We start from the raw sequence: 14755 nt of genomic DNA on the forward strand, positions 1-14755 counted from the left end.
TTTATCTGTCTGAATAGGTAATGCATACACAAAGTACAACACTCAAGAAGATGAAAAGGGGATACATACAGTGAAAAATGAGCTTCCTTCTGTTAACCACTAGATTCCCTCGCTGACAGCACTTGGTAGCTACCAGTTTCTTGTGCATCAATTCCAGAGAGAGACTTCCAGTGCATACAGGGGTGTGTGTGTGTATGTGTGTGTGTCCTTTAAAAATACATGCATACACACACATAGTTTTCTTCACATACTAATTTTGGAAGTCATTGCATATTAGTACAGACTGAACTGCCCAGTTCTTCTTAAACCACTGCGTGGTATTCTATTATGTGGGTGTATGGCAACTTATTTAACTAGTAACCCTTCAGTCTTGTACCAGTAAAAATAATGCACTGAATATCCTGCATATATATCATTGCACACGTGATTTCTCAGGACAGATGATAGAAGTAGAATTGATAGGTCAGAGAATGTATGCATTTTGGGGACAGATATTGTCACACAGTTCTCCAAAGAGCTCTATGTTAATTATAAAATACGAAATGTAAGATTCTTTACCACTTGGAAAGCCCCCCACCACGCCAGTCCTCGAAAATCCTTGCCAGAGTGATCTTCCTAAATGAATTTGGTGTTGTAACTTCCCTGTTTATAATCCTCGTAAGCTTCACGTGGTCTTCAGGATAAAGTTTATAAACTTAGCCCAGCCCCTGCCTCTAGCATCTGCCGGGAGTGCTGGGTTCCATTGCTCTGAGCCACTTGGACTTGGTGTCTCCGTTTCCTTTTCCAGTAGACACATCCTTTAGCAATCTGTTTAGCATCCCCTCCTGTGGGTAATCTTTCCTCATTCCTCCAGGCGGGCACGGAACACTACGCGTCACCCTGATCCAGCCTCATCCATTCACTGCAGAAGTATTTGTTGTGCACGTGCTGTGATGTGGCACGGGCAGGTGTCATCCTTGAGGATCCATTTGTTCTTGCCTTGAGGGGATGATGACTGCCTGGGAGGGTTACCTGCTGTGGCTGCATGTACAAGGGCAGCACCAAGGACCCATTGCTAACTGGCTGGTGGCCCTGGGCATATCCTTTAACTTTTTGGACCTTGGTTTTGGCATCTGTCAAAAGGGGAGGTGAAGCCTGATGACCTCCAAGGTCCTCGACGCTCAGATCTTATTAATAATTACGATAGCAGCAGCCGCTGGTGTTTACTGAGGACTTGCTAAGTGCCAGGCAGTGTGTTGAGCACTTTGATCCTACTCCTTCCATCAACCCTGTGAAGACGATGGTATGGTTACTGTCTCCATTTTACAGATGAGAAAACTGAGGCTAAGAGAGTAATTTGGCCACAAGGTCATAATAAAGGAAATAGAACTGAATTCTGGCATTCTGACTCTACCATTCTTAGCCACAAAACGGTTTACACATTCCACACATTTACACATGGTTTTGTGTACTGTTTTGGGTCAGTCACAGACTCCACCCCTAGACCTCTCCATGAACCTTCCCTGTTCTACAGCCATAAAGGCTCAAGTTGGAATCTGGGTAAAAGCTGGGGACAGAGGACTGCTACAGTCCCAACTATTTGGGGGTAGTGGATAAAGACCCGGTGGCTAGCTCTGTTCTTGAGCCCCTGGCTCATTCTCATTGAAGACCCTCATAGCTGCTTTTCTTTTGGACTGAGACGATTCATACTGCTGTTTGAAGTAACTCTCTTCAGAAGGGGTGCATAGGCTTGAGTCAAGGCTTCATACATGGATTAACGTCAGGCCTGGGTGTTATCCCTCGGGGGCATCCTTTATTAGGGTTGTAGATGGCAGGCTTCTTTATCTATTTACAAAAAGCCTTGTTGGAGAAGGAGGTGTATATGGAATTTAAAAAGGAAGTGTAACCTTATTATTTGGAATACCTGTTATAAACTAGGATAAATGAAATCCCATGGGTTAACTAAAACATAATAGGCCTATATCATAATGTATCATCAACCCTTCTGCTTCCCTGAAGGCAAGTAGAAAAAAATCCTGAAAAGTCTTAATCCCTGATTTTATTATTATTTTTTTAAGACACCGGTTCCTATTCTTCTACGTCTTTGTCTGAGCTAGAGTGGATGGTGGGGCTAATTAAGAGTTACAGCCCGTTCTCCGCTCAATCATTGTCAAGTGTAGCCAACAAATGTGGGCTCTGGGGTCACAGGTGTGTTGGGTGAGCCTTGATTAATTAGTCCATTTTTGAGATTCGTGGCTGTGGAGTCAGAGCCAGGTCCTCAGGGGCTCATCCAGCCAAGCCCCGGGCCCTTGGCTCCCGCTGCTGCATTCCTTCTCTCTGGGCGGTGTATTTTTCCCTTTAAGACATGTGTTCTCTATTTTTTTTTTTTCTTTTCTTTTCTTTTTTCTTTTCGGTTAGTTGAACTTGCTCTGAGTCCGGTGGCAAAGGCAAAGCCAGACTCTGGTGTAGCAGCTCTGAGTCAACAGCCATCTATCTCTCTCCTCCTCTTTGCTCGAGCCTCCAAGGCAGGCAGCAGGGCAGAGCCACAGCAGTTTCTGAAAGCTCTGCCGAGCCTGACAGATCTCCAGGTGAGCCGGCGCTTGTCTCCTTGTCCCGTCGCAAGGTTCTGGCGCCCGGATGCTGACGCCAATGGCAGCTAGCTTCGGGCCTTGGCATTTCCCCAGGGAGGAGTTAGAAAGCCGCTTATGTGCTTGTCTCTTCTCCTGGCAGTAGGGATTCAGTTGCTAGAATTCTTTCAACTTTGTATGTGATTATGGCTTCCTTACCGTAAAGTGCCTATTGTAACTAACTTATGGCTAAAGTTTTCACTTATGTCCTTGTTTTTGGTTTGTTTTTTATAGGTGAATCTACCCAGGGCTGACTTCAGTGTTCTTACTTCTGGCTTTTAAATTTTTTCGTTTTAAAATAACTTGGACGGATGAAAGATGTGCCATGGCAGGATAGCACCAAAGAGCACCTCATTGTTTGCCGTGGCCTCCGTGGGACATGGAGTGTTCCTTCTGCTGGTGATTCTTAGCACCCTCCTTGGAGACGGACTTGCCTCAGGTGAGCCCCAGCCTGCCTCCTGTGTGTGGGAGGGAGAAGACTCAATACCATTGTTTCTCCTGAAGGCTGGGAGAAGGGATTCTCTGTGGCGCCGTGAGCAGGGGAGCAGAGAGTGGGGGCTTCTGTTCTGTTGGTACAGCAGGGAGCCAGTTGAAGGCGTGGGACTGGTGGCTGAGGTGCCTAGTGAGCCAGCGGGGGGTGGGGGTGTAGGAGCCTGCGGGGATGACGTGACCACTCCCCTCCCCCGGCTGTAGTCACGGGTGGGACGGAGGTGTAGGATTCAGGGTGCAATGTGCAGGTACGGGTGCCGGCTTTGGAATCCACTGTGTGTTTTCAGAGCCCAGTCCTGCTACTTGCTGGCTCTGTGACCGAGAGCGAGTCTCTACTTCTGTAAGCCTCAGTCCCCTCACCTGTGCTAGATGGCAGAGTTGAGTAATTGTGACAGACCATGTGGCCCCCAAAGCCTAAAATATGTACGCTTTAAAATGTTTGACCCTTTATAGCAGAGGTTTGCCACCTTACCCCCAGCCCAGAACAGACGGTGCTCAGTAAGAATGCCTATGAATGGAGTGGCTATCAGAGTAGGAAGGAAGGAAGGAAGGACTGACTGGGCAGAGCTAGGATGGACCTCAGAGGCTGTGCACTGGCCCAGGTCCTTAGGGCAGCTCACGGCAGTGCCTGGACCAGAACCTCGCCTAGTGCCTGGTGTGCTACCACCACCATCCTCTTCCAGGGCTCTGCTGGGGAAGCGGTCCTGCTATGTTACATGGCAGTATGAGGGCAGAGCATCTGCCTTCAGTGTCTGATGCCTTCAGCCTCTTTAGCTCCGTTAAGCCATCCCCTGTACACCGCCACTCTCTCTTTTATGGGCTTCCCCCCTTCCTCCTCCCATTCCGCACCCCATTTTCCAGCTACCCACACCTTCCCAACTTTCCATTCAAGGTCTGAAATCAATTATCAGGGATCGATGCTTCCAGACTGGCTGAATAAAGGGATTATTATTTTCCAGTATGGAAAAATATATCTGTAGTGTGGGCTCAGACCAGGATGGGAAAGTTGGCTCTGTTGTTTTCTTTCCCTCCCCCATCTGCAAAGAATCCTTCCTCCCCTGCCACCCCACTCCCTCTGCCCAGTCTTTTTTACTCTCCATAAAACAAACATACTGGCATAGAGCAGGGTGCAGGCAGGGGAAGGGGTTTCATCATTACTTCGATCCAGTGCACCAAGTTACGATGTTTTTCCCTCTCTCTGGAGTGGCTTCTGGGAGAAGGAGGTACCCACACCTTGGCCTGAGACCCAGAGCACACCTGTACGGCTGTGCCTGCCCTGAGCAGCGTGCCAAGCAAGCTTGCCAAGAAACCAAGGCTCTCAGATACTCTGAAGTCGAGGAAAGGCAATTCCCGTCAGGCAAGGTCTCCTCTTCCTTTTCCTGCATTTCTTACCTGCTCCTGTAGCTTCCCCTGAATACCCATTCCAGAGGCCTTTTTAAATGAGGCGCTCGTTACCCAGTGAGCTCTAGTAGATATGCTCGTGTGTCCCGGCACATTGGCGACGGTGAGAATCCCACGGGACAGAGGTCAGTGGGCACCCTCGGTGAGGCGTTGGCCTGCACAGTCCCTGGTCATAAGTCCCACAGGCGCCTCTAGTCTTGGCCATAATTGCTCAGGTTTAGAAAAAAGAATGACGTATGAAGAGGCACTTGAGAGTTCTGGGGTAAAGTTCTGGGAAAAGTTACATATGTCATGTTCAAAGTTCAGTTCTCCATCCTGGTTCCTCTTATCTGCAGCTGGAGATTTGGAGTTACAACAGAGAAGTGGTTACGGAGGCATCGGGTTCAGCTTGCCCCTTGGTCATGCCTGTAGCAGAGATGGAGAGAGTTACTGATAAAGTTCCCTTTTTCAGGGTGGCAAAAGGAAGCGTATCTTATTCTTCACACCTGGTCACAGCCTGCAGGGGAAGGCCAGATTTAAAAATAAGATCTGTGCTCACGCTACCCAGCTTGCTTTTCTTGGACTAGGGAGGAATTAGGATCCCAACTGTGTAGCAGCCTCCCCCAGATCTCTCTCCTTAAGAGATCTTAAGGTCACAGATCTCTTTACTTGTGACCTGAGGAAAGTTGCTGTGTGTGTGGCCTTAGGTAAATCACTTGACCTCTTTGTGTGCCCTGTAAAACAGAAACAAGATACTTAAGGATGTTAGGTTGGTGTTGTGTAATAAAAATGATTGGAAGGCCCTTGACATATAAAAATGCTCAGTGTAATTCCTAAATAACAACAGCAGCAGAGACGGTGTTTGACCTCCTGTGGAGTCACGTTGGGCAAGAGACTTCCTGTGGATGACGTCCTCCGCTGTCTTTAAAAAACGAGACTGGAGATGCAGAGTCACTTTTTGGGTTGGGGATGAGGGGTTGGGAGGAGGTGTCAAACTTGACCAGTTGAGGAAGGATTGATTACTTCCGGGATCCCTTTTGCCTTCCATGTTTGCATAGTTTGATGGTCTCAACCTAGCTCATGTAAAAAGCTTTTAATTTCCATTCTCTCCCTGTTCTGAGCATATTTATTGAAAAAAACTTAGTATTTTACTTGTTTCTGATTTTTTTTTTCCTTTAAGATGTTGCCACACACTCAGCGGCCATGTTAAACATCACACAGGCACCTAAGCGGGGAAGGCGGCCATTTGCATTTCCGTGTGGCAGAGGGAGAAAGCCAGGCACTTAGTGCTCACTGAAGATGGAACATGTGGAGAGCTAGGCTCTCGGGGGATGATACGGCTTCGGCCGTTAGCACTGCTGTGGCAGAGAGAGATGTTGGCAGGTGGCCTGGCTCACCTCACGGTCTCTGAAGGGACCTGGAGTCAGAGGTACTGAACTGGGAAAAGAGAACAGGTAGGGAAACGATGCCTGTGGAGCATCGCTTGTGTGTCGGGCTCTGTGTCATCACGTGTGAAGTTCTCAGAGTGCCTGTGAGCTAGATGGTCACGTAACTGTTTGACAAGTGAGAAACCGAGGCAGAGTGAAGTTAGGTAACTTGGTCAGAGACACTCAGTCGTAGGTGGGGAAGCGGGCTTGGATCTGCGTGCAGTATGTCTGACTGTTGCCCATGCTCTGCTGAGAACTGGACTACCTGTGCTGAGTGGCAGGCTTCTCTGAGACCTGTTTCTTGTGTTGCTCTGTTGGAGCACTCAGATCACCCTTCAGAGGGTAACTTTGACAGAGGAAGAGAGGCACCATCTGTTTTCTTCCCTGGATATAGGATGCAGGAGTCATCTCTGGGTTACCATGTTTACCTCTGTGGTTGTTTCTCTTCTTATCTGCAGTGGCCCTTGGTGGTTTGGGTCCCAGCTTAGGCACAAGGTTTGCCAAGGCAGTTCTATTCTTGGAAAGGAACAATAGGGACCACAGAAAATTGTTTGCTAAATGCGGCTGTAGTTCCCAAAACATCCGCAGAGCATCTTCCTGTCAGCTGCTGGTGTCGTGATGTAATCTCTCTATGGTGTAATTTACCTGTGACTATAAAAAGACTGGGGATTGTGGTAGGAGGCTGGATGGGTCATTACAGAGCTTGCTGAACCCTGGCGTCATGAAAAGACATTGAGAAATTACCCTCTGCGGGCTGATTGTTGTGCCACGTTTAGACCATTGCCAACGCATGGTACGAGCTTTGCACTGTAACTTTTGAACAAAAGAAGACAGGAGTCCACCAGACCGAACACCTCAGTGGCTCTAACCTGGGTGAAAGCCCTCATTAGACACAGCTTCCACCTACCAAACAGAGGTGCCCCACTACCCTATCCTTAACTGCAAGCTTAGAGGTTATCCTTACCTGCCCAACTCTTTCCACAAAAGGGGGTCACAGGTGCTTAAAAAAAACAAAAGAAAAGGGCTTCCCTGGTGGCGCAGTGGTTGAGAGTCTGCCTGCTGATGCAGGGGACACGGGTTCATGCCGATCCCACATGCTGCGGAGCGGCTGGGCCCGTGAGCCGTGGCCGCTGAGCCTGCGCGTCCGGAGCCTGTGCTCCGCAATGGGAGAGGCCACAGCAGTGAGAGGCCCGCATACCGCAAAAAAAACAAAAAACAAAAAACAAAAAAACCCAACTAGGGTTAGTGCTCAGAGTCTTTAATTATTCTAGGTATGTTTTCAGATGAATTCTTTGACCACCTCTTACCCACTGGAGGTTCCTTTCTTCTCCGTCACCCCAGCAGCCTGAGCCTGCGAGGATGTGAGCAGCCCTCCCGTCCCAGGTGGCTGGTACTGGTGTAGCTGGCTGCCTGGACTGGGGCCAGGTCAGGAGTGACCTTGGCCCGCTTGTGTTTAGCTCTGGGGCCCAGAGGGACAGCAGTGTTTAGAGACAACTTTGCCATGGTGTGGTGTGACTGAGGGGGGCACTGGCCGCTGGTTTCTCCCAGCCCTGCTCACCCAGTGCACCTTCAGCCAACCTGAAGCGTGAACTCTGAATTCACTGGAAGATGAGGGTGAACACTGCCTCTACGCCTAGCTGCCTGTATTACCTTGGATAATCTTCCAGACATCATTGTCGATGTTCCCTAGAACAGGGAAGACACTCGATAATCTTACGTATTAATACACTGTTGTGAGGATTAAATAAGATAGTATATATAAAGCACTTAGGACATTGACTGGCATACAAAGAAGTAATTCCTAGGTTTGAAGACCAGATTCTAGCACCAGTTGATACCAGTCTACACTTATGACACCAAAGCTGATTAGCTCGGGTTGGAAGGAGCTCCTTGTTTCTTCCGTGTGTCTTGGATTCTCTTGGATTCAGTTCAGTACATTCTGAGCAGAGTTAGACACGTACTGCATGAGTCCTTCATAGTTCACAGGTTCCTAATTCTCAAATGCCACATGTTGGCGTCTCACGCACGAAGCTAAGCAGAGAAGAGGGGCCGTGGCCCTTTGCGCTGTTTGTGCTGAGGGGTCAGCTAGGACATCTCACAGCCAGCCCTTCCCTTCCGTGAGGCTGTCTTGTTGGCATCTCAGAGCTGGGATTCCTCAAAGCTGCTATTTGTTAGGAACTTGCAGAGTTTTTTTTGAAATCTTAATCTGAGAATGCCAAGGGGTCTGTTCTTTTAAAGAGGTATTTCATTTCATCAGCACAGTGGTGTATGATGGAAGGATTACATTTTAAAGAATTCCTAAACACATCCGTGAGAATACAACATTAGAATTAAAAATTAAGAGCTCTCTTCTCGTCTCTCCATTTTGGTAGTCCTTTTGCCTCCTCCTGCTTAGCTATATTGGACAGCATTTCTTCTTGTAAGAAGCCTTTTCCTTCCTAGATTCACTTGCTTCCCCAGAGACAAGGTTTTCCCCTTGCTTAACTTCTTTAACTTGTTAGCTTTGCCAGTAGCCAAATCTTTTAAAAGTACAACTGTTTAATCATTCAGAATTCTGGGAAGTAGTGCAGGGAACACAAACAGATCCTCATCAAGGTTTATTCTTTGCAAAGCGTTTTTTCTTTTCAAATTCACAAAAGTATTTTAGGTGTTTCGACCAAGGAGGGGAAATGTGTTTCAGGAAGTTATGGCCAAGTACTCCCTCAGGATTATAAAATAATTCTGCTCTAGCCTTTGTTATTCTGAGTAACTAGTGACACTTTATGAAATACAATGGGCCCGACGATCAGTTCTTCACGTGCAGTGGACACATGTCTCCCTGGGAGAGGGCGGGACCTGTGTGTTTATTGTCGCTGGATGGAGTACTGACAGCTCAGCCTTGTTGACTCTGGCAATGGTGGGAGGCACAAGAGAATGTCGCTGGGATTGTCACACACCAGACAAGGACTGAGTGGGCGTGGGGAGTCACCTGTCAGTATTTGCTGAGCACTGATCTCGGCACAGCAAGGTACGGGGGCCGACAGGAGAGAAGCCTTGGATGTTTCTGCTTCCCGGTTGGTCTCATTACTTTGGAGGCCAGGTTGCAGAGGACCCAGTGGTGTCTTGAGTCAGTGCAGCCCCACTCGGGCTCCTGAAAACCATGCACGGTCGCCCCGAATTGCTAATTAATGGTCCAGGAAGTTAGGTGGTGACATCAGTAGGTTGTGTGGCCCTCTGCTTTCTACCTGTCACACAGTAGACCCCGTCAGTCTCTGCTCTTTGAGTCTTCTGTACACGAGCCACTTGATCTTAGTTCGTGTTCTTTGTTCTTGGTTTTGTAAGTGTTTGCATATAAGCTCGTTGAGGGCAGAGACAAAGTCCTTTGTACTTTGTTATAACCAGGCCAGTGGTCATCCCAGAGGGGGTCACTCCTGGCAGGATTGTGCAGGATCATGGCCTGTCCTGTGCGTGAGGATAAGCAGGACGAGTCCGCGGCCCTGCGGGCAGCAGCGGCCTGATCTGTGGTTCCCCGTGAGGTTCTGTCCACAACCTTCTTGGGAGTGGAGGAGGATGTGACAGTGTCTTCATGCCTCAGGGGGTGCAGGTGGTGGGGCTCTTCTGAGAGGAAGGGAGTGGGGCTGGGCCGGCTGCCCAGAAGAGTTTATCACAGAGTGCGCTGACTTGCAGCCCGAGTGAGGATCTTTGAACCCAGCGTGGGTCCCTTTAGGTGATGAAGAGGGAGGAAAGGAAGGCTTTCGTTACGTACGGGGAATGAAGTCATGTGGAAGAATGCATGTGAGAACTGTGCTGGCTCTAAAAATATACTGGCATTGGAGGGGGGAAAGGCCGCTTGCGTGGGTGTGGCTTCCCTTCCCCACCCACAGCTCCCTCTACCTCTGTCCCTAAAGTCAAGGCTAAGGGGACTCCTTATTCCCCTTCCCTGAACATTAGCACAGTCAAGCCTATCCTCACGCTGTTCTTTGAGTGGCTAGATTCCTGTGGCTGGAATCCCAGCCTCCCCTCCCTCCTGTACTTCACTTCATCCTTTAAGATCAAATTCAAAGTTACCTCCTCTGAGACACCACCCATCCCCTTACCACTAGAATTAATAGGGTCTGCAGGAAGGAGAGTAGGCTATGTGTGTATTTGCGGAATGGAATTCTCAGGAGCTCTTTGGTCTCAGTCCTTTCTCTTGGGAGGATGTCAGAGAGTTTTTCCTATGAACAGGATTCCAACTCCTAGAATCTTAACTGTCTTTGATTATTTGAAGGGATTGGGCAGCTTGTTAAGACTTCAGCTTTGGGGAACCTGAACTCTTAGTTCTGCAGATCATGACACACAAGCCCTATATGGACTTGTTCCAAACCCTAATGACCGGGTTGCTCTGGGACAGATTGGGTTTGGTGTTTCCATAAGCGGCATCAGCTCGTTTAGCAAATGTGTGTTGATATAAGGCGGGCAGGGAGGACAGCAGGAGGTGGGTAATGCCGTGAAGGGCTTCCTGGGGCCAAGTACTGGACTGGCTCTTGTTGGAAGTTATCACATCTAGTTGGTCCTCACAGTCAGCCTGTGAGAGGTGGGCGGTTGCAGCCAGGGACAGGAGGGATGTCCTGTTGTACCAGGAGGGATGCAGACGGGATGGTTCAGACTCTGATTTATCCACAGTTATTTGCTGAGCGCCTGCTGAGTGCTGCGACTGTGCCAGCTCCAGTCTGTGAGATACTTGCTGTGATCAGGGAAGTCATTGCTGCACTGGGATACACGTGGGCGGGGCTCCTGATTCAGATAGGGGTGGTCATAGAAGGCCTCTCTGAGGGAGAGGAGTGTACACCGAGACCTGGAGGCAAGTAGGGGGACAAGATGGCATAGTAAGGTTAAGAATGCAGTCTCGGGGCTTCCCTGGTGGCGCAGTGGTTGAGAGTCTGCCTGCTGATGCAGGGGACACGGGTTCGTGCCCCGGTCCGGGAAGATCCCACATGCCGCGGAGCGGCTGGGCCTGTGAGCCATGGCCGCTGAGCCTGAGCGTCCGGAGCCCGTGCTCCGCAACGGGAGAGGCCACAGCGGTGAGAGGCCCGCGTACCGCAAAAAAAAAAAAAAAAAAAAAAAAAAAAAAAAGTGCAGTCTCTTGGGCCAAGCAGGCTGGTTTGAATCCTAATTCTGCCACTAACATGTTGTCTAATTTTGAGCAACAAAATTAGTTTCTCAGTGTCCCTCAGTTTTCATAGGTGTGAGATTGGGATAACATACTTACCGTATAGGGTTGTGGTGTTACCGTCATTATGTTACTCTGTGTCACCTCAGCCAGCATGTTGGGGGCAGTCTGGAGGGAGGAGAGGGAGAGAGTTAGCTTCGTGTCTGCTGTGCTCACCTTGGCTCTTCCTTCCTTTGGAACTTGCATTGTCACTTCTGTTGAAACTTAGGAAGTCCAGTATGCTCTGTTCTCTAAACTGGTTTTCCTCTTACCCTGCTGTATAAATGAGTGGTCTCTTCTACTTTGGTGGAGTATGTTTTTTTGTTGTTGTTGTTTTTTAATTTATTAACTTATTTATTTTCGGCTGCATTGCGTCTTCGTTTCTGCACGCGGGCTTTCTCTAGTTCCAGCGAGCGGGGTCTACTCCTCCATACGGTGCACGGGCTCTAGGCACGCGGGCTTCAGTAGTTGTGGCTCACGGGCTCTCGAGTTCAGGCTCAGTAGTTGTGGTACACGGGCTTAGTTGCTCTGTCGCATGTGGGATCTTCCGGGTCCAGGGCTCAAAGCTGTGTCCCCTGCATTGGCGGGCAGATTCTTAACCACTGTGCCACCAGGGATGTCCCTGGTGGAGTATGTTTGGAAGCTGGGGTTTCAGAAAAGAAAAATGAAGTCTGTCCTTAGCCTCAGAGTTCAGAGATGGGGCTGAACATCACCAGAAGCACAGTTTGGGGGAAGCACCCAGGGGTTAAGATGCTGGTGGAGGCAGGTAGGTGCCCTTCCTAGCTGGCTGTCAGAGCTGTGGAGGGGTAGGGGGCGTGGAGGAGGAACAAGCTTGATGTGAAAGATCAAAGGGTTAAAGAAAAAAGCAAACACCAGTTAATGGATTAAGGGTTGAATGAGTCTAAACAGGGAAATAAGGAGGGCTGGCAGAAGGTGTTGATTTTGGTACAAGTTGTGGAGAAGATGGGGGTGAGAAGAATGGGCTCCTGTTTGCCTGTGGGAACAGGAAGTGACTGGCTCAGTGAGGCTGCCCCTCCAGGGCGTCACTCAGGATAGGCCCTTCATCCTCTTAGCTCAGCCCAGCCAACCCGTGGGGGCCGTGCCTGACAAGGATGGCTTATTGCAGCCAGTCTGATGCACTGCACAGGGTCCCCACGTGGACCTCTGCGTCAGGAATTCCCTGCGGATGTTCCTAATGCTCAGGAAGGGAGGAGAGAGGAGCAGCTGGCCACGGGCATGCTCGTGTATCCAGGACCCCTCAGCTGGGGTCAGGCCGCAGTGACTGGAGCTGTTGCGGTGAGGACTCTCTGTGATTTGATGTGTTCAGGGTGCAGAGAACCGCTGTGCCTTCCGGCAGAGATGTGTCTCCAGTTTGGCCACGTGGCCTGTGGGGATCTTAGTTCCTCCACCAGAGATCAAAACTGTGTCCCCTGCAGGGGAAGCATGGAGTCTTAACCACTGGACCGCCAGGGAAGTCCCAGTGTCTCGAGTTTCCTGAGAGAGGCTTTCTCCACGCTGTTGTTCTTAGCTTTGCAGCCCGTCTCAGTAACAATTTGTCAGGTACTTGAGAAACTTCGCAGTCGGCCTCAGTAACAGAAATTCTGTCAACCAGTAATGGCAGACCCTGGCCCTGCAGGGATAATTGAGAGTGTGAACGATAGGGTTAGGTGAGATAACATATGTAAGAGTTCTGGGAAAATGATAAGAGTCTACTCCAACGGAAAGGATTATTACAGTGCTCTTTTTTTCTTATTTTTAGTTTTAAAGAGAGTATCTCTTTTCTGAATTGCTCAAAGCACTTGGTTAATACTAACCAGTTAATCCTTCACCCATCCCTGCAAGGAGGCTGGCATTTGATAGCCCCCTTTGTGCAGGAGATCAAACTAAAGTTTCCAACAGAGCCCCAAATCTTGAGTCTGAAGCCCGAATCTGTGGAGTCTAAAGCTTGGACCTCCAGATGTGAGGATGCCTCACTCCTGAGAATAGAGAAGGTGGGAGGAGAAATGGAGGGATCTTTTAAAAAGTCTTTTTTTTTCACAGACATGGTCATGTCAGACAAGGTTGTTGTAGTCAGGAATTTTAGAGGCCTAGAAATCTGACGTCCATTTTCCTCTGGGAAGCCCCAGAGTCCCTACTAGGAATGAGGGCCTGGTATAAGCTAGAGAAGCAGAAGGCTAATTACGGCAGGTTTGGACACGGGACCTGTTCTGTTTAGGCTGTGGTTGGCGATACCTGAGGCACCAGATTCTGCACCACGGTACCTGCTCCCTGGCACACACCAGCGGAAACCCACTCACCACCCCGACGTGACCCAGTGTGTCAGGGCACCCACAGCAGGTGCCCGTTGTATTCTGCAGGTCCCATGGTAAAGCCCCACGGAGGTAGGATCAGGCAACTCCCTGAGTGTCTGACCCAGGCCAGTTTTCCTGCAGAACAAGTACTGCAGCCTCCGTGGGGCAGGATGGTATCTGGGCAGGTCAGAGTCATGTCAACTCTCCAGTCAGGAAGAGGCCTGGGCCCTTTGGTCCACCGTCGTCCCTTCTGAAGTCTGGTCTCAGCAGTGTAGAGCTGGCGAAGGGAGGTTCCGTTTTGTTCACATTACTAGGTCAGGCCCTTCAGGGTCCTCGAGACCTTTCTCCCCAAGTCTGTGCTCTCCAGCCTCTGGTCACAGCTTCAAGGACAGGTTGTGTACTTTCTTTTACAAGGCCTTGAACCTTGGAAACGGGGGAAGAGGATGCTGGGTTGGGAAGCTCCTCCTGCCTCCAGTGGCAGCTCCGTGGGCTCTCGGGCTTGAAGTTCAGGTCGTTCAGCTGTGCCAGTTAAGTCACCTACTTGTGAGAGAAGCAACAGGCTGAAGCATGTACGTTAATAGCACCATTAGGTGTCAAATTTGAGTGTGCGTTAGAATCCCCTGGAGGGCCCAGATTGCTGGGCCCTACCCCCACCTCCAGTTTGCATCAGTATTTCTACTGAGTTCTTACAGGCTACTGCTGATGGTCTGGGGACCACACTTTGAGGATCACCAGTTTACAGTGGGGCTGAACAAGCCCACTTAACCCTTCCAGAGCAAATTTGATAAGGTGGAGACAGAGGGCTGGAGAGGTCGTGAACCTCTGGGGAGAGAGGAAGTTCAGAAATAGGATGCTGCAGGTGGACCAGCCTAACTTGAAAACTGAGAAAAGGTTAAATGATTAAGGGAGGTGCTGGCAGGCCTCTTGTTACCTTCACCAGTCTGGTTCTGGTCCTTGCTGACTATCCAGCAGAGAGGGAGGGACCAGGCCTGGTGAAGCCCTGGAGGCATCACCTTGGGCATCTCCTCCCTCCACTTCTTATTCTGCCCTCTTAGGCAGCGGTGAGCTCCAAAAGTCTGCATTTTAGAAAGTCTTGCCCCAGCTTGGGATCTGTGGTATGAAGAGCAGGGCCCTGAGCTGGGGTCCTGGGCCTCAGCCCCTGTACTGCCTCTAATGAGCAGTAACTGAAGGCCCCTCACTTTGCTCAGCGGTGAGGTAAGGGTTGGACCAGCGCTCCAGGGCCCTTTGAGCTTAGATACCGCATATTCTTTAATGCCTTCTCTGACAGCTTCCTCTGCAGGGTCAGGAACTTCTGCTTGCTTGTTACTTGTTTTTTAGTTTTTTTTTTTTTTTTTTTTTTTTTTTGTGGTACGCGGGCCTCTCAACTGTTGT

At 49.6% G+C, this 14755-nt stretch overlaps 1 protein-coding gene across 2 annotated transcripts in view; it reads left to right on the top strand.

Moving 5' to 3' along the window:
* The window catches only part of SUSD6 (sushi domain containing 6), a 100099-nt gene that overhangs the window by 40648 nt on the left and 44696 nt on the right, over positions 1 to 14755 (top strand). For both annotated transcript variants that reach the window (XM_032623044.1, XM_032623042.1), the window contains one exon: positions 2841 to 3045. In XM_032623044.1, the coding sequence (XP_032478935.1) occupies positions 2925 to 3045 (121 nt within the window). In that variant the 5' untranslated portion in view covers positions 2841 to 2924. The remainder of the gene's footprint in view (positions 1 to 2840; positions 3046 to 14755) is intronic.

Source organism: Phocoena sinus, chromosome 2, assembly GCF_008692025.1.
Source record: "Phocoena sinus isolate mPhoSin1 chromosome 2, mPhoSin1.pri, whole genome shotgun sequence".
In the NCBI taxonomy this organism is placed as follows: Eukaryota; Metazoa; Chordata; class Mammalia; order Artiodactyla; family Phocoenidae; genus Phocoena; species Phocoena sinus.